The sequence below is a fragment of the Squalius cephalus genome (assembly GCF_949319135.1).
Source record: "Squalius cephalus genome assembly, chromosome: 1".
NCBI classification, from domain to species: Eukaryota; Metazoa; Chordata; class Actinopteri; order Cypriniformes; family Leuciscidae; genus Squalius; species Squalius cephalus.
Genome location: NC_137122.1, coordinates 20,084,868 through 20,104,769, shown reverse-complemented (window position 1 = coordinate 20,104,769; position 19,902 = coordinate 20,084,868). Strand labels below are relative to the sequence as shown.

Sequence of the window (19,902 nt, the reverse complement as noted above, 5' to 3'; positions counted from 1 at the left end):
TAACACATCTCATAATCTTGTTTTACAGTTAATATGTGATGAAATAGTAAAAAGTGCACATGATCATCTTTTGCCTGAAATAATATGAACTGCAGCTATGCTAATGTTTCTCCTGTTGCTTCCCTGTTTCTATCTCAGGATGCTCAGCAAGTTCACTAGAGATTACAGCAGCTCCAGTTTGGATCCAGCCTCACTTGTGAAGACTTCAGATGATGGCAACTATAGATGGACACAAAACTGCCAGATATTAAGGTGGGGTAAGCGATATTTCAAAAACGCTGTTGGACACTGTTGATATTTGGAATGAACCCAAACAAACACACCCCTCTCTTCAATGCTCCACCTCCAAAACTCACCAGATTGCCCAGCAGCCGCATCACCTTATTGGTGTAAATAACTAATTTATGTTATTGCATGACCTGCTCAATAAAAGCGCAACACTAAGAACGTTTCAGGAAACACGTTTTTAATTATGATAAGGGCTGGATTTCCCGAAACCTTCTTAACGCTACGTCGTTCCTAAGTTATACCTTAAGCTGTACCTTATCGTTAATACGTGTTTCCCGAAACGTTCTTAGTTAATTGTACCTTCTGTAAGTCATACGTTCGGATATTTCCCCACCGGTTAATCAAAGTGTGACAACACCGGTAATACCATAATAGAAGTGACGCGCATGCGATGCAGCGTGCTCGTTTTTCCAGGCGCGCATATGCCACAGCGAGATGAAAACATCTCAACTTTTCAGAATGCCACAAGCGCACCGCAGGTCATGTGACAAAAACCAACCGATCAGCTTTGGCCTTTCCGTAACAACATGGAAAACTCGGCCGAACAGCCGATCATAGCTGTACAGGGCGAGTTTTTATTTCTCATCTCCATAAATATATCTAGTAGTAAAGCTAATGCAAGGGCTAGAAATCAATTAATCCTTTGCTGATACTTCCTTGTCATCATGGAGAGCGCAGTTCATGGTTGCATAGCAACGACAGACGCCACGGGAGCGCAAGAGCTTGTAGAAAGGAGAGAGCGCTTTCCACACGTTTTTAGACGTGATATGTGAACGGCCCCTAATTCAGGGTAAACTGAGAATCTATTTGGTTTAAAATCATATTTGTTTTGTTTAAAATGGAGATCACGATAACATACATCAGAATAACATGTTTCAGTCTACTTAAAAAAAGATACTCAATTGAATCATTAATTCAAACACTTTTAAAAACAATTAATTCAGTGTCTCATTCATAAACACCTGGGCTGGGTTTCCCGATAGCGTTGTCTCTTAGCATGCTACGAAGACTCTTAAGGCCCGTTCACACCAAGGACGATAACTATAAAGATAACGATAAAGATATAATTCTAAAAATCGTTCTCCATATTAAAGAATAACAGAGTTCACACCACAACTGTAACGATAAAGATATGAGGAACGATATTGTTGGGATCACTTTCAGAACGATTTTTTTCCAGCTGTCAAACGATAAAACACTGACAGCCAATCAGAATCCACTCTAATTTAAAGGTGTCGCGCATTTAAAATGGATCTGGATCATCCGGGCGCGCGCGTGCTTAGAATAAAAAGACCGTTATCGGTCGTTGGTGTGGACGCATATATAGTTATCTTTATCGTTATCTTTATAGTTATCGTGCTTGGTGTGAACGGGCCTTTAAGGTATAACTTAACTAAAGGTATACCATTTATAGGCGTGTTCCCCGAACCATACCTTAGAAAGCTGCTAAAGATATTCCTTCTTCCGTGTGACGTTACCCAGTGCTGCCCGTGGCGATGCTGCTGAATCTGCTGATATCGATGGCTCGAGAATCAATTATTCTCTCGTGCAGGGGCTGCTTCACTGCGTTAAAGGAATACTCCACCGTGTTTTCATATTAAACTATGTTTTTCCCTTAACTAAGACGAGTTGATACATACCTCTCTCGTCTCAGTGCGTGCACTTAATCGCTCAGGCGCGGTGACACTTTGAAAGCCCAGTTCATTCAATACGGGCCAAGCAGAGAAACAACCAAACACCTCCACGTTTTCCCTATTTAAATACAGTTACTATTTTATTTTCCCTATTTAAATAGCACTTCGTCTTGGCGCAGTAATATCTTCACTAGAGGGAGCGGGGGCCGGTGAGAGGATTTTTCACGAGTGAAGATATTACTCCGCCAAGACGAAGTGCTTACAAGCACTTGCAATGGTATTCCGCCATACAATATAGTTATCCATTTTACACGCTTAGAAAAGCGCAACGTTTTGTTTTGTGTCACCGTCCTAGGTCGAGTTACACTACGCGAGTAACTGTATTTAAATAGGGAAAACGTGGAGGTGTTTGGTTGTTTCTCTGCTTGGCCCGTATTGAATGAACTTGGCTTTCAAAGTGTCACCGCGCCTGAGCGATTAAGTGCACGCACTGAGACGAGAGAGGTATGTATCAACTCGTCTTAGTTAAGGGAAAAACATAGTTTAATATGAAAACACGGTGGAGTATTCCTTTAACTGAGAAAGCGGTGTTCTTTATAAAAGCAATTAAGAAATGTACGCGGGTTGGGTGAAAATAAACACTGACATTATGGATTCGGATGGCAATAAAATCACAGACTTACCCCTGTAAATGTTTAAAATACCATACGAACCCATGAGAAACAGTTAGCATCTACTTACAATTTAACTGACAGTATGCTTTCACTGGCCTTTGAAAGCACTCCGCGGACGGCGCCGTCTTTTAGCACAACTATTCGCTGTATCGCTGCCATAGTTTGAGCAAACTCCCCACAACAATCATTCCCTTTAAATAGACTATTAAACCTATTAAACTATTAAATGGTTTGCCAGCTGATGTACCTTTGATTGTTGTTAGATTTTTAATTATATTATCCAGTGTAATGACAATTTTATTCTTAGCTTTAGTCCTAACTGCTTTTTCTCAATGTTTTTCACTCTGTTACAGGTTGCCAGGAAGAATCCTTCTCTACATTGTTGCTGTTCCTTTTTGATCCCTTTTCTACTGGAGTTCTTTCTGGTGTCATTAAAATGTCTTAACTTGAATTGTGTCTGTTCATTATACTAGAGACAGTTACACACAAAATTAAGAAGATATTTTTCAATGTCAGTATAGCCTACTTTTTTCATATTGGATAGTCAAGTAACTCCAGGGCTGTATATATGTACATAGACATTGAGGGGGACAAGTCCTACACTGCAAAACATGCTTTTCTTACTTTGTATTTTTGTGTTGTTTCCAGTCCAAATATCTAAAAATTCTTAAATCAAGAAGCATTTACTAGAGAAGTAAAATAACATAAGAAATTCTATTTTGTTTTCAGATAAACAGAGTAATTTAAGTAATTTTTGCTTAAAACAAGCTAAATTATCTGCCAGTGGGGTAAGAAAAAATAATCTTGATTCAATTGGAAAACAAGATTATTTTTTCTTACCCCACTGGCAGATAATTTATCTTGTTTTAAGCAAAAATTACTTAAATTACTTTATGTTTATCTGAAAACAAAATAGAATTTCTTATGTTATTTTACTTCTCTAGTAAATGCTTCTTGATTTAAGAATGTTTAGATATTTGGACTGGAAACAACACAAAAATACTAAGTAAGAAAAGCATTTTTTGCAGTGTATAATTATACATCAATAATAACAATAGTATGTCAAAGTTAGAAATGGCCAAACTGGAAATTCAATATTGGAAATTCTTGCTCCGCTCTGTTTTTAGGATGGCAAAAAGGTTTAAAAGTTACATTTTAGGCTGGTCTACCTTACAGAGACCATCCAAATAGATAGCCAATCAAATCATAGAAGGCGGGGTTTACTGTTCACAGAAGCAGAGCATGTATTTCATCAGTTTAACGTTGAAATAGTGCGAGGTAAGATGGAAGTGTAAAACTACTCCACTTTTTTTTCTTGAATATGGCCATTTTGAGGGATGAAAGTTGCATGTGTTCAGTATCAAAGCTATTTTATCAATTTAAGTCTCGGGGCAATGTTGACTACAGTTTATGTGCTGCTGAGTGAGTGTTGCAGCGCGATCTCCGCTCTGTGTGTGTGTGTGTGTGTGTGTGTGTTCGTAAGTGCGTGCGTCAATGAAAGCAGCGCATGGTGTCTAATGTAAAGAGTAGCCCGAAAGGTCCGACCTATAAATAAAGGTCCTATAAAACCCATGCAGAGCTGCCAAAAGATTTACAGCTTTGCATCGTTCAAACATCGGCCGGAGATCATTTGCGATCAAAGGCCGACGTCGAGGAGACATATTGCCGATGAGCAAACGATCTCTGAGCGACATCGTGCCGATGGAACTTTGTACATCGGGCCAACGTCGGCCCGACGTACGTGTGCTATCTGGGTTGTATCTCTTTAGAATATTGCTTTTAGAAAAAACTTTGTTTTTTTTACTTTTAGAAAAAAATGACATAATTATGAATCAAATTATTATGAACAAATAATGAAACTGTGTCAAAATTCGACAACACAAAGAATGATCAAAAAGCGATATAACGCACATCTCAGGTTAAATTAATTAAGCTCCTCATAACCACTGAAAACGGTAAAAAAAAAAATCGAACCAAAAGTCAAATTAATATGGACTGAAGTTAAAAGTGGTGGGTACAAAATGACTCATGACGAAATCTGGTGGGTGCGTACCCACCGTCCCCACCGAAATCGACGCCTATAAGGGAAACATGATAGTATAAAAAGTACTGTGTGTAATGCAGAAAAGCGCATTACAACCATGTTAAAACTATTTAAAACGTTAAGATGCAAAAATGAACTAAATGTAAAATTAGATAATGATATTGCGCAAATGATCTCGGTCTCTTTAAAGGTCTTCGCAAATTATTGTGTTATAAGACTCAGTTATCATAGCCTACATCACGTCTCTTCTACTGTAAGTACACAGGAAAAAAAAAATAAGACAAATGATGCGCGTTTGAGTCGGATTTTTATGAAGAATATGTGACTGTTTATGTAACTGGCAAAAGAAAACATTGTATTCGTCATACTTCGTCAACTCAGTATGGCCACATGAAACACTACTGCCATCTACAGGTTTTAGTATTTCCTGCGTCCAACACCTAATCCCCCTTCTGCACGATCCCGCAGAATTTCGGAAGTGCTTGTGGCATTCTTTTCTCTGAGACGCGCATTTTTAAAGGCCACATCTGTATATTATGACAATCATCATTTGAACTTGATCACTGAACTCATTAAGACCCTTATTCCTGACGAAGATTTATGTTGTTGATCACAGAATAACTGTGATTCTGCATAAATATCCAGAATTTTAGATATAATACAAAGGATTTCTTAAAAGTTGTTTTGAAGAAGAAGAAGAAGAGAAAAAAAAAAAAAAAAAAAACTTTTTTTTAGGCACTCACAGACTTCAAGATTCAGTCTATGCATCTCAACAATGGTGACGAGCAGAATATTCAATTAGGAAAAGTAAATTACATAGACAATTCAGATCATCATTTATTCATACCGCAATGCATGATGGGAGCCATTAATGAGTTGTGATTGGTGGCAGCCACTGCAACATGCTTTATTATTGTCACCATTGTTGAGATTCACAGGCTGATTATTGATGTCTGTGTTTCTAAATAAATTCATTTGAAAGTCTTTTGATCAGAACAATGTTTAATAAATATTTTGGATTATATGAAAAATACTGATAATCATATGCTGTAGAATCACAAAGCTGCTGCTAACAAGATAAACCAAACTCAAATCTCAATAAGTTTAATTTTTTGGATCACAGCATTATTATGTCAAAACATAACCAACACCATTAGATCATATTGTCTCCTTGTTCATCTGACTGTTATAAATCAATAACAGCAGACAAACATAATTTAAAGTAAACATATAAGGGTCAAGAGTCCAACTAAAGCAAACACCCATCACCATAACTGTGGCTTACAATTTGTGATTTTCTCCTTCAGTGATTCTGCTTGTTAACATCAGGTGTCTTCAATAATGTTCAATCATCAATCAATTAATCACTTAATTATCTCATTAACTTTAACACTCTTGAGTTGAGTTGATTTGAGTTGAGTTGGAAAAAATTAAATTTTTGGTTTGCCATTAAATCAAAATTCATGGTTTTAACTAAATCATAAATACAATTTGAGAAAATCTAAAAAAGTTAGCAGTAACAAATTACATACATTTTTTTTAAGTTAATCCAAAGTATCATTTTTTTCAGTGCACTAGTAGTGGGCATGCTTGTTCACCAAGTGGCTTTACCTCAGAGTTAGCAGTGTTATTGTTGCCCTGGCTTGGTAGCAGATCCAGCTTGGGTGTTTTTTGCATTTTCAGGCCCCCAAAACACGTGTGTGTGTGTGTGTGTGTGTGTGTGTGTGTGTGTGTGTGTGTGTGTGTGTGTGTGTGTGTGTGTGTGTGTGTGTGTGTGTTTCAGTAAGCGATCTGAGGATTGTTCTTCTGGGGAAGAGTGTGTCAGAAAACAGTGGAGTGGGAAACTTCATATTAGGGCGAGCAGCGTTTGACAGTGAAGCTCCTCCAGATGTTGTAGAGAGAGTCAGAGGAAGACTGAAGGACAGACGTGTGATGGTCATCAACAGTCCTCAGCTGCTCCAGACAAACATCTCAGATCATCAGATCACACAGACTGTGAGAGAGTGTGTGTATCTGTCTGATCCAGGACCTCATGTCTTCATACTCGTGCTGCAACACAATGACTTCACTGAAGAAGACAGATACAGAGTGAAAAGTGTCCTGAGAGAATTCAGTGAAGAGGCGATTAAACGCACCATTGTGCTCACGACTGATGAAGAGACACACGACGCTAAAGGTGCACCTGTGAAAGCTAATGAATCAATTCAACAGTTTAATGCTGAATGTGGAGGAGGACATCTGCAGTTTGAACATGAAACAGAGGAATGGTGCTCTATAATATCGCAACGAATAGAGGAGATTCTCACATGTGAACTATACGATTATGCAGAAGGATCATCGGTAGATGAAGATCACAACAGGTCCTTTGCTTCCCTCAGAACAGAGGAGGAAGACGAAGATTCTGATGCAGACGATGATGGAAAACACCTAGAAACTCATACTGAGAAAAAGGAAGCAAAAGGGTTTCTTCGCAATATACCCCTAATATCATATTGTAAGTATTCCTACATTTGAAATAACATATTCATCCATATTCAGACACTGGGTTATTGAATATTAGGGACTTACATTGGGTAGAGTGCATAGCAAAAAAACTATTGACAGTTGTATGCCCCTGTACACACCAAACATCTGAATGACAATGAACAGACTACAGTATCTTTCTTACAGTGTAATGCAGGACTACTTGTCAATAATAATTTTTATGTAGCCATTTGATTGATTTAGTTATTCCTGATAGATCAGAGGTATACTCAAAGCCCACCAGTGGTTTCAGAAGCACCATGTGACCATGTGATCAATCACAGTTAAACTGATAAAGAAGCAGTTCATGTAAACAAAACAACAGATAAACAAAGTTTCAGCCATGATGCATAGTTGTGTATTGAATCGTGATATATTGATATATTTATTGCAATGTGTATCATATCTTAGATATATGCAGAGCAAATTTGAAATTAAATTTTTAACTAAGAATTGCAGGAAGCCCCACAAGTGAGACAATGATATATATATATATATACAGTATATATATATATATATATATATATATATATATATATATATATATATATATATATATATATATATTCACACTTTTTTTTTACAGTTAGGAATCCAGAGACCAGACTGGAGGATTATCAAGCAAAGAGTAAGTTTATAAATATAGGCAAGTTTTTTAATTGATGTAACATACTAAATTAAAATAATAATAATAATCATAGTAATAATATATCTGAAAATGCTGCAGTAACCTATTTTGTTGTTGTGGTTTAAGGAAGTGTATGCGTGAGCAGAAAACAGAAGCTGTGTTTTGTGTTATGTGGAAGTGATGGAAGACTGAAGGCCTCCGTATCAAAACTTATAAGAGGAAAAAAGAAGTTTCTTCCCCCCTTACACCTGAAAGAGAAAGAGTGTGTGAGGAGAAACCTGGAGCTTCATGGTCATGTGATCTGTCTGGTGGAGCTTCCAGCTCTCAATCGGCTCTCAGAGGAGGAAGTGATGCGTCAGACTCTCCGCTGTGTGTCTCTCTGTGATCCTGGAGTTCATGTTTTCCTCCTCATTGTTCCTGTTGGTCCACTGACTGATGAAGACAAAGCAGAAATAGAGGAGATCCAGAGGATATTCAGGTCAATATTTGAAAACCACTTCATGGTTCTCATAATCCAAGAGAAGAGCATGATTAGTAAACTGATTAGTAGTAAAAGTCAATATAATACTTCAGCTACTGAGACGTTTCTTCAAACACTTGGAGGTCATCGTTTTGTTCTGGAGAACAGCTCACAGGTTCCAGCTCTACTTCAGGATGTGGAGAACATGATACAAGAGAACAAAAAGCATTTCTACACCACCTTCATGTACCTTCAGGACCGAGTAGAACTGGAGAAAAACAAACACAGAGCTGAAATAGAGGAACTGAGAAGATCTATGATGAAAACTCAATCAGGTATGAGTACATGAAAGTGTGTTGATGTTTGTCATTGTGTTCAAATCCTCCTAAGAAGTTGGGAAGTCATAATTACGATGCCAGGTACATTCAAGTCACTTTGATCAAAGCAAAATGTTGATGTACCTTTGATGAAATGATTCAAATATAATGTGCAGTGGGTGTGTTTTTGCTTTTTTATGTTTTTATAAAATGTATGTAGATCCTGTAAATTAAATATATATATATATATATATATATATACACACACACACACACACACACACACACATATACATATATACATACATATACATACATACATATATATATATATACACATTCAGTTATTTGGTCAATATAAATTCAATTATTCTTTTTTTTACATTTACAGTAACACTATCTAATGTGCATGCACAAAATACAACAGTATTTATGATACGATATAATGTACATTTAAAATAAAATATCTACCTTATTTTTATTGTAAGAGTGGCGAGGCCATTTGTAAATTGAATTTGTCTGGTTTCCGGTGTCAAACCAGACACATTTAATTGCGCTCTTACAATCGTATCATACAATCTTAAAATCGTATCGTAAATAATGTTGTATTTTGTACATGCACCTTAGATAGTGTTACTGTACATGTAAAAAGCATAATTGAATTTATATTGACAGTAAATAATTTTTTTTTTTTTTAAATGATAACAACTCGTAAATATTATCTTTCCAACATGACTTGATTGCACCATAACATTGCAATTTTCATCTGCAAAGTGTTTAATGAATCAGCAGGCAGCAAACAGCATAGAAAAACAGGCAAGGTTAGAAGCCAGGGTAAACAGTCCAAACAAGGCAGACAAGTCCAAAGCACAAGACAAACGGGAAAAGTACAGAAAAAAATTCAAAATGATGTATATACAGTGAGGAAAATAAGTATTTGAACACCCTGCTATTTTGCCAGTTCTCCCACTTGGAAATCATGGAGGGGTCTGAAATTGTCATCGTAGGTGCATGTCCACTGTGAGAGACATAATCTAAAAAAAAAAATCCAGAAATCACAATATATGATTTTTGAACTATTTATTTGTATGATACAGCTGCAAATAAGTATTTGAACACGTGTCTATCAGCTAGAATTCTGACCCTCAAATACCTGTTAGTCTGCCTTTAAAATGTCCACCTCCACTCCATTTATTATCCTAAATTAGATGCACCTGTTTGAGGTCGTTAGCTGCATAAAGACACCTGTCCACCCCATACAATCAGTAAGAATCCAACTACTAACATGGCCAAGACCAAAGAGCTGTCCAAAGACACTAGAGACAAAATTGTACACCTCCACAAAGCTGGAAAGGGCTACGGGAAAATTGCCAAGCAGCTTGGTGAAAAAAGGTCCACTGTTGGAGCAATCATTAGAAAATGGAAGAAGCTAAACATGACTGTCAATCTCCCTCGGACTGGGGCTCCATGCAAGATCTCACCTCGTGGGGTCTCAATGATCCTAAGAAAGGTGAGAAATCAGCCCAGAACTACACGGGAGGAGCTGGTCAATGACCTGAAAAGAGCTGGGACCACCGTTTCCAAGGTTACTGTTGGTAATACACTAAGACGTCATGGTTTGAAATCATGCATGGCACGGAAGGTTCCCCTGCTTAAACCAGCACATGTCAAGGCCCGTCTTAAGTTTGCCAATGACCATTTGGATGATCCAGAGGAGTCATGGGAGAAATTCATGTGGTCAGATGAGACCAAAATAGAACTTTTTGGTCATAATTCCACTAAACGTGTTTGGAGGAAGAAGAATGATGAGTACCATCCCAAGAACACCATCCCTACTGTGAAGCATGGGGGTGGTAGCATCATGCTTTGGGGGTGTTTTTCTGCACATGGGACAGGGCGACTGCACTGTATTAAGGAGAGGATGACCGGGGCCATGTATTGCGAGATTTTGGGGAACAACCTCCTTCCCTCAGTTAGAGCATTGAAGATGGGTCGAGGCTGGGTCTTCCAACATGACAATGACCCGAAGCACACAGCGAGGATAACCAAGGAGTGGCTCTGTAAGAAGCATATCAAGGTTCTGGCGTGGCCTAGCGGAGGAGTGGGCCAAAATCCCTCCTGCAGTGTGTGCAAACCTGGTGAAAAACTACAGGAAATGTTTGACCTCTGTAATTGCAAACAAAGGCTACTGTACCAAATATTAACATTGATTTTCTCAGGTGTTCAAATACTTATTTGCAGCTGTATCATACAAATAAATAGTTAAAAAATCATACATTGTGATTTCTGGATTTTTTTTTTTAGATTATGTCTCTCACAGTGGACATGCACCTACGATGACAATTTCAGACCCCTCCATGATTTCTAAGTGGGAGAACTTGCAAAATAGCAGGGTGTTCAAATACTTATTTTCCTCACTGTATATATAGCTAGTATATGGTTTTTCTGATGTAATGAATTTGCCCATTACCTCAACTGGTAAGCACAGATCTCAATAATATAGAGCTGTGTTGTAGAAACTATGGCATGGTTGCTTCAGCAAATGTGATATTAGCAAGTGTGTTTCACTGTAATAACTGTTCTTCTCTTGTTGTTTGCAGGTTTAACACACGGTGATATTGGTGTGAGGATTGTTTTGCTGGGAAAGACGGGTGTTGGGAAGAGTGCAACGGGAAACACCATACTGAGAAAGACAGCTTTTAAATCAAAACTGACTTCACGCTCAGTGACCCGAGAGTGTCAGAAAGAAACAGCTGAGTTCAACAGAAGACGGATCACTGTGATCGACACTCCAGGCCTGTATGATACTGGAGTTGATAATGTTGAGACCAGAAAGGAGATTGTGAAGTGTGTCTCAATGGCGGCACCTGGTCCACATGTGTTTCTGCTGGTGATTCAACTGGGACGATTCACTCAAGAGGAGAAAGATGCAGTGAAGATGATCCAGGAGACTTTTGGAGAAAAATCCAGAATGTACACCATGGTGCTTTTCACCAGAGGAGATGAACTTAGAGGAGAAAGGGTTGAAGAATTTATTGAAGATGATGATAGTTTAAAGAGCCTCATCCAGCAGTGTGGTAAGAGATACCATGTGATTAATAACATTGAGACTAAAGATCGAAAGCAGGTTTCTGAGCTGTTCGATAAGATTGATTGTTTGGTAAAAGCAAATGGTGGGAGTTACTACACCAACGAGATGTTCCAGCTGGTGGAGAAGAACATCAACGATGAACAAGAGAGAATCCTGAAAGAGAAAGAAGAAGAGAACAAGAGAAAAGAAGAAGAGCTGAAAACCAAATATGAAGCTGAAATAGAACAAATGAAGAAAGAAAACGAGAGAGAAAGACAAGAGATGCACAACGAACTGAGAAAAAGTGAAGAAGAATTCAAAAAGAAAGAAGAGGAGATCAAGAAAGAAAAAGATGAAAACCTACAAAAAGAGCTGCAGAAGAAACTGGAGGAGCAGCAGAAACTGTTTGAAGAAGAGAATAAAAGAAAAGAAAAGGTTTTAGGAGAACAGCTAGAGAACTTCATAAAATACCTGGAAGAAAAGCACGAGAAAGAAAAACAAAAACTCCAGGAGAAAATTCAACGTGAAACTAGAGAACAAGCTGAGCGTGAATATCTTATAAAGCTTGAGAGAGAAGTGGCTAAGGCTTTAAAAGAGGCTGAAGAACGACTTCCATGTAGTGCAAAACGAGCTCGTGACTGGAGTCAGTATGGAGGTTTTTTAGGAGCAGCTGCCGGAAGTTTTATTGGTTCTTATGAGGACATTGTGTGTTGGATTGTCAGATTAAGTTTTAAAGCTCAAGCTCAAATTCAAACTGAAGGGTGAGTTCAGGTAAATTGGGAGAAATCATCTTGAGCACATTCATTTTTACATTTTCCAAAAACATTTTTGTGTTGTGATGGTTGTGATATTAGTGTAACTACTTCATCTCACATTCAGTATTGAATTTGTTCGCTTTGCTTGGTTTCATTCTTTGGTTTTCATGCTTGTTTTTGGACTTTGCACACTGCCATTTGGATTGTAGATTACTCCCTTTTCTCTTTCAAATAAACCTGCGCGTGGATCATAACTGTTCAGCAGTATCGTTACAGATGACTTTGATAATTCCAGTAGAACTTCAAACACTGAGAACCACAGTAGCATTTTAATATCGCAATAATAAGTCTCTTCATATTATGAGTCCAACACCAGAATTGGCTATATTAATTGTCCATCATTTTCATTTTCTTTTTTTGCTACGATATTCAGATTTGACTGTAAAGAAGTTAGGACTTTTTATTTTTTTGACACATTTCTAACTAAGTGCTGTTACTTTCTCTAAACGTGCTGTATGTGGTGTAACACACAATGCATGTTAAATTTATTCTAATATTATATCTAAAACAATATGTATCAAACAACCATGTCAAAATCATGTGTTCCTCCATTAATTCAATTCACATTTATGTGGTCAAGTTCAACTTTAAAAAATAAGGCAACCTATCGCATTCAACCTTTTAAGTTAGCTCAACTAATTCGCTCCGCTTAAAGTCAACTTAAAAACTTGTGTTCATCTAATGAGTAAGAGGAAGTGACTTTAACTTAAAACTTATTGTCAAGACAGCCAAAGAATTTGTAGCAATGCAGGCCAGCTGACAGTCTTGCCTGGGCCCGGGACTAGATAATCTTAGATGCCCCCAACCGATTTTTTATACACCGATTGAGACGTCATTAACCCACTAAGCAAAATGATGTCCAAAAGACGTCTTTTCAACGTCTTTGTCACAAAATCGGACGTTGAATAGACGTCCACTGAGGAGCCAGAATGAACGTTTTTATGACATCCTTTTTTGACGTGTTCTGCACGTCCGATATAGACGTTCATCGAACCTTCGTACAAGGTTAATACTAGTTCAAATGTGGCCATTGTGGACATATTTTCAACATCATTTTGAAGATGCGTTGAAGGTTTTTGCTGATCTTCCAAAACCGCTGAAAGAAAACCAAGAGCTGGCAGTTCCCCTGAGAGTTTGGCTTTATCCTCTGGACAAACTTCACTCAAGAGCTTCAAAACTTCATAAAGACATCAACATGAATCTAATCACACAGATAGAATCAGTGATTGAGAGTTTAAATACAACTGAGATGAAATGCAGTGACCTAATAGAAGACTCTCCTGCTCGGACATTTGCTGCATTCCATGATACAACACTGAAAATGAAGCAAAACTGCTACACGTACAAATTGAGACTCATGAAGAAACTCGGCTCTCTGCTGCCAAACATCCGTGGGAATGTGATGAAGGAAACTGAACTGAATGATCTTCTACAAGAACATGATGAATCTCCATTTAGAGGAAGTAATCTTGCAGAATGGCTGAATGAAAGAGAAAGAGAGTCTGAGATCATTAAAACAATCCTCAGACAGTTGAAAAGCGTTGAGGTAAAAGACAACATTGATCTCATCAAGATGGATCTGGAGGTCGGGAATCTAGTCAGTTACACATTCACATCACTGGACTGCTCAGATGTGCTTCTTCAACAAACTGCCTATCTGAGTCCTTCAACACAAGGAGAAACGGATGGGAAGAGCCTTGATTTCAAGCAAAAATCTTGGCTAACTCCTGAGATCCAAAATACCATGAGGAGCAACTTAAAGATATTTAAGAAGTTGATCAATTTAAACAGCTGTAAACAAGACAGATTCATTGTGTCCTCAAAGGAAATGGAGAATCATCCTGGATCCTGCATTATTCTGTACGGAAGTGAATGTGATGAAGTTGTTTGCTTTACTCCTCCATCCACACCAGCCTGTCCAATCACTGAAGAGGTCAAAGGTCAGAGTGTGGTTCTGAAGGTTCCTCCATCATGTCCTGCAACAGTGGAGCTCAGATTACTGTACAAACTGAAGCAGGACACAGTCTGGAGATCTGAACCTGTGCTGAAGAATCAACACACAGTTACTCTGACTGATCTGAGACCAGGAACTGAGTATGAAATCAAGTGTGCAGCAGTGGGGAAACTCAACTATACCGTAGACAGTGACGTAATCAAAGTTACCACAGAGGTATGATGATCATTCATCAAATATCACCTGGCAATAAATACATTAAGTAACTGTACAGAAATATTTTTACTAACTCTTTTTGCAACTTCAATGACTTTGACAGTGTTACTGTATATATTTCTTTCAATTATGTACTTACATTATCCTAAATGTTTCCAAGAATTTGTCAATTCAGAGAAATTTACAATTTTAAATAGTACCCGTCCCTTGTCACTTGTCGGGTGTCACTGACGTAATATCCGCATTATCCCTGGTTTCCGCTCCTACTGTGTGTTAGGGGTTAACAGTTTAGGACCCAAGGACCAGATGTTTGAAAGAAGACCCGGAGTCAGAATTATAAAAAATTGAAGAAAAGTTTTACTGAAAATAGTTTGCAGTTTCATCAGCAGAAGTCAGCTTCAAAACTCACACAGGAGTTCGTAGGCCGCCCCTCTTACAGTTACACAGATCACAGCAGTTATACCATTTCCAAGGTCTAAGCTACGTCATTGCTTACAGGTTGAATGACTCTCATTGGCTAAGAAATAGATAAACATAGTAATTTTCCACACATATACAGATAGACAGAAGCATATCTCCATAGATTATGCCGTTGACACTCGGACCCTTAAGTTAGGCACGTCATGACCTTCCAGGTCACAGATTTGGGTTGCTGGGTGCCAGCATGTCTCGAACAACAACTCAGTCAATCTCCTATAATGCCAGTGGTTCCTTAACCTATAAGCAAGAAGACTAACACACACACCGACACACATATTTTCCAAGGTTGGATTCGGCCCGGCTCTAACTATAAACAGGAGTTTCGTCTCAAAACATCATGATAACAAGTTCTTTCTCTCAAAGATAGGAAACTTTAGTCTAAATGGAAAGTAAGGCTTTAACTGAGAAATGGTCCCTTAAACTATAGACTTCAATAACCCCAATGTGTTTTAACATGCGGAAGATCTTTCTCAAACACAAAACAAGTCCTTATTTCATTTCTAGAAGCCGGGATAAATAGGCATTCAGATATCAAATACAGACATTAAAAGAATGCATGAAAAGAACATTTCAGTAATCACACTGGTAACTTCCATAACAAAGTAAAATCTCCAGAGAAGTCATTCAACTCATTTGATATTTAGAAGGAAAAAGTATTGATTAATCCCTTGATTATAATCACTCATTACATATACATTGAAGCAGCAGTGGATTCCAATCCACCCCCTTCATGTGTCAAGAGCTTCGCGACAAACTTGGACTTGACAGAGACGCTGCTCTTGCATGTACTTTATTAGACAGGTGAACAAATGTAAATAAAACGAATCAATGTATAGCTCAACATGATATGAAATGTTAGAAAATGATCAGTATGTTATTCTAATGTTGATCTAGCTTACTGCTAGTCTCATATAGCCAACAAACTAACACATAGAATAACATTCTAACTTTCAACACACTCAAATGCTGTTTAGTATGATAGTGTAATCTAATGTTTCCAAGTGAAACAGCGCTGCATTACCTCAAGTTTAATTATTCAAATAAACTGACCTGTGTGAGTAGTAATTCAGCACTTGCGGGTAGTTCGGTGGAATGAAATGTCGCGGATCTCTTTACCTTTATATACGCGGATCTCGCGTGTGGCGCTGATATCTGTCTCATTAGCAATCGTGTCCAGCTTCATACCACAGTCATGTTAAAAACATCAATGTTATCACTCATCCAAAAACATTATTAGATCCATCAGCATGACGGCAAGTTCCATGATTCTGCTTATTCACTGCGTCATCAATCTACACCTTTGTTATTGTAAGAGGTTAGTGACCTCTAGCGGCAAAACAATTACATATTGTAGCTTTAATCAGTTGTTCATTAGAATCAAGTGTGTTTTTCAGCAAATTACAAATAACCTAGTAGTTAAAAGTTTAGTTTATCCAAAAATGAAAATTCTTTCATTAATTACTCGTTCTCATATAATTTTTTATCTAATTTTAAAATCTTTTTTGATGAAATCTGAGAGTTTTCTGACACTTTGACGCTTCAAAAAGTTCATAAATAGATCGTAAAACTAATCCATTAGAATCGAACTGTTTAGTACAAATTTTCTGAAGAGACACAATCTCTTTATATGATGAAAAGATTAAGCTGGTGTGTGGTGCGCGTTCTGGCGTTCTGGCGCATTACGGCTGCCGTCGCATCATCAGATTCCCTCCTTCCATGTAAAGTGTTTTGAGTGCCGAAAAAAGCGCTTTATAAATGTAATGAGTTATTATAATTATTATTATTTATGGTAAACAGAAGCTCGAGCATGTTTGCTTGATGTGCGTGGTTCATTCTCGTGTGTTACTCGTTTGAGCTACTTCAAGAAGTAATGAGGTTCATTCTTGTGTTACGCAGCACGTTTGAGCTTCTGCAAGAACCAATGAGGTTCATTCTCGTGTTACACACCACATCTGAGCTTCACCAAGAACAGGGGCACGTTCAAGTTCAAAACGGTGCGAAACGTTTTGCTACAGTTTCCGGGTTGAACGTCATGTTTCCTGGAAACGGCGTGCACCGGTGTGCAACGGGGTTTGAGATAAATTTTCTCTTGTTTGGTGGGTGTGTCAGAACTGCAGTCCAATCAGCAGCAACATGTATAAGCACACGGTATTAAAGTGAACTCGCACAATGGGTTCAAGGAAAGTAATTTACAAATGTGTTTGATGCAGCTCGGTATACGCAACAACTGAGGATATTAGAAGACATGTTTGTCGTAAGTTTTATTGTAAAAAATATAGGATATCAACATAATGATGTAGTTGTTTATATTTTTAGCTTCATTGCAAGTGTATGACATTTGGTATAGAAATAAAAAATGGTAATTAAGTGCTTTTCCTAAAAATGAGAAAGAAAATACAGGGTATTAAAACAGTATGAACTACAAATAAAGTCAGTATGTGAGGCTAAATAGATGTGTGTTTTAGTCTGAATTAGGTAAGATGTGTGCTTCCATTTCAGTTTCCACAAATCCCTTCTGTTTTTAATGTTTTTGTTGAGTTATTGTACAATACTTTTTCTGACCTTTTTGAATCTTGCCCCTGACAAATAACCCAAATTACAAAAAAGACTAAAACTAACACTAAAACTAATAAAAACTAAACTAAAACTAAGCATTTTCAAAAAACAAAAACTAAACTAGCAAACCCACTTTAAAAACTAATTAAAACTAAACTGAATTTGAAACCAAAAAGTCAAAACGAAATAAAAATAAAAACTAATGAAAAATGCAAAACTATAATAACCCTGGTGCAGTAACTGTAACATCGGGCATATTTTGTAACCATAGACTGTAAAAAATATTAAACACATATTTATACCGACTTCATCAGGCTCTGAAAATTCTTCACAAAGAACACAAAGAATGGCCTTCTCAGCTGCCATAGTTGCAACTCTTGCGTCATCAGAACAGTGTGTTCAACGCATCACCGTTTCTGTTTAAAAAAACGTTGTGCAACGTTTTGTCGGGGCTGAACGCAGCCCAGGAAATCACTGAGCAGGAAATCACTGAGCAGCCAATCACTGAACAGCCAATCACTGAGCAGGAAATCACTGAGCAGTGAGTTAAATACAGGAGTGAAGGAATGTTTCGGGATTGGATAAACCACATGTTCAGAAACATGCAAGATCACATTTGTAGAGACACATTTGATATGGTTTTCATGGTTAGTTTAGATTAGACTAACTCAAAATTTGATTTCGATTCTGATTCAGTTTTGATTCTGATTCTGAGTATTTTTCAGTTTCACAGTTGCGACTTTCGCTAAGATTAAACATGATTTCTTTCGCCGTGGCGTTGAAGATTTCGCACATTTATAAAGCTGAAATACCTTTATGTCTCAGACTCTGAATGTTTCTGAACTGATCTTCCTCTTTTTCTTCCTCTCAGGTTGTGTTCATGTCTATGGGCAGTACGGTAGGTTTACTGTGCACTTTATCTTCTGTGTGTTTTCACATCTTCTGTGTTGTGAGTGTTCTTTTCATACATAATTCACTTTTAATGTATGTGCTGTATGTCTATACAGTACGTTTTTTCAGTGTATTTTGTTCATTTTTTGATGTGTGGTATCAAGTCATCTCTACACTGACTATCTAGAACATTAAATACTGATGAACTTATTTGTCCATTTACAGATGTGTGTCCAATTAAACGCTCAATAGTGTGAGATCTAACCTTAACCCTAAAAATAGCATGGTAAACATGTTAAAATTTACAATAAACGTACTAAATATTAGTAATTAGTGGTTTCGATAGGATCTTTTCTTTTCTTTTTTTTTGACAATTTGACCAAATAATGAGTGAAATTATTAAATGCATAATTTACTGTTCATGCATCACACTGGGAATTAAACTCAAGGGCTTTGCATTATAGGATACAGTTTACATTTACATCTTTTCATTTAGCAGACGCTTTTATTTAAAGTGACTTAAATTGAGGAATACCAGCGATTTATCATAAAGGAGGCAATAAACCCAATAAGTGCTAATAACACAATGTAACGAGGTATGTTGTTACGGGAAGAAGGAGGCGGGAACCGGCGAACATTTAAAGACTTTTAATGACAAAAATAAAACAAATACAAAATGAAAGTAAAAGCCAGCAGCCCCTCACGGACGACTGCTGGCAACACAGAACATCAAATAAAACACAGGCCTGTTCCTCTCTCGCTCTTCACTGTCGTCGCTCCTCCTTTATGCTTCCGCTCCTCTGTGAGAGATGCGAGACCGGTGCGTCGCGCACGTGTCGCTCATTATCAATCACGCCACCGGCCTCGCGCCGTCCTCCCACGGCCCTCGACCTCGCCGTGCTCGCCACACACAAGTTTCTGATATTGTTCACAATAGAACAACAATTAAGAACCATTTCATCATTCTCCAAACATTATTACAATATTACCTTTGGATGTTCTATGAACAACGTAAAACACGTTAAACAAACGTCAAATTAAAATGTGTCAGGAAAAAAGTTCCATAAATGATGTTAAAATAATGTTTTTGTGCTAACGTTTTGAGAACATTATTAAGGACCAGATGACTTTGAACAAACATTCTGGAAGAACATTTGTAACATTCATAACTTTTATACAGTGCAGGAGTTTAGTATTTACTGCAGCAGAGTAACATGGTAAACTGTTATAGCCATGCTTTTCTCGAGCTGTTGCTTGTCTGATTAGTCCTTCTGCTATATATTTTTACCACATCAGCTTTGTGTTTCAATGGTTAATCTGTGTGTGTGTGTGTGTGTGTGTGTGTGTGTGTC

At 37.6% G+C, this 19,902-nt stretch overlaps 2 protein-coding genes across 2 annotated transcripts in view; both read left to right on the top strand.

Annotated features, from left to right (window-relative positions):
• Window positions 1-19,902, top strand: part of LOC307171247 (uncharacterized protein) — a 51,580-nt gene that overhangs the window by 8,168 nt on the left and 23,510 nt on the right. The window contains exons 3-6 of the mRNA XM_079892751.1: window positions 6,424-7,134; window positions 7,750-7,791; window positions 7,918-8,586; window positions 11,169-12,399. Coding sequence (XP_079748877.1) covers window positions 6,424-7,134; window positions 7,750-7,791; window positions 7,918-8,586; window positions 11,169-12,399 — 2,653 coding nt within the window. The remainder of the gene's footprint in view (window positions 1-6,423; window positions 7,135-7,749; window positions 7,792-7,917; window positions 8,587-11,168; window positions 12,400-19,902) is intronic.
• LOC307164561 (neoverrucotoxin subunit alpha-like) overlaps window positions 12,404-19,902 on the top strand; it is a 7,707-nt gene continuing 208 nt past the window's right edge. The window contains exons 1-2 of the mRNA XM_079881535.1: window positions 12,404-14,623; window positions 18,531-18,557. Of these exons, the coding sequence (XP_079737661.1) occupies window positions 13,475-14,623; window positions 18,531-18,557 (1,176 nt within the window). The 5' untranslated portion in view covers window positions 12,404-13,474. The remainder of the gene's footprint in view (window positions 14,624-18,530; window positions 18,558-19,902) is intronic.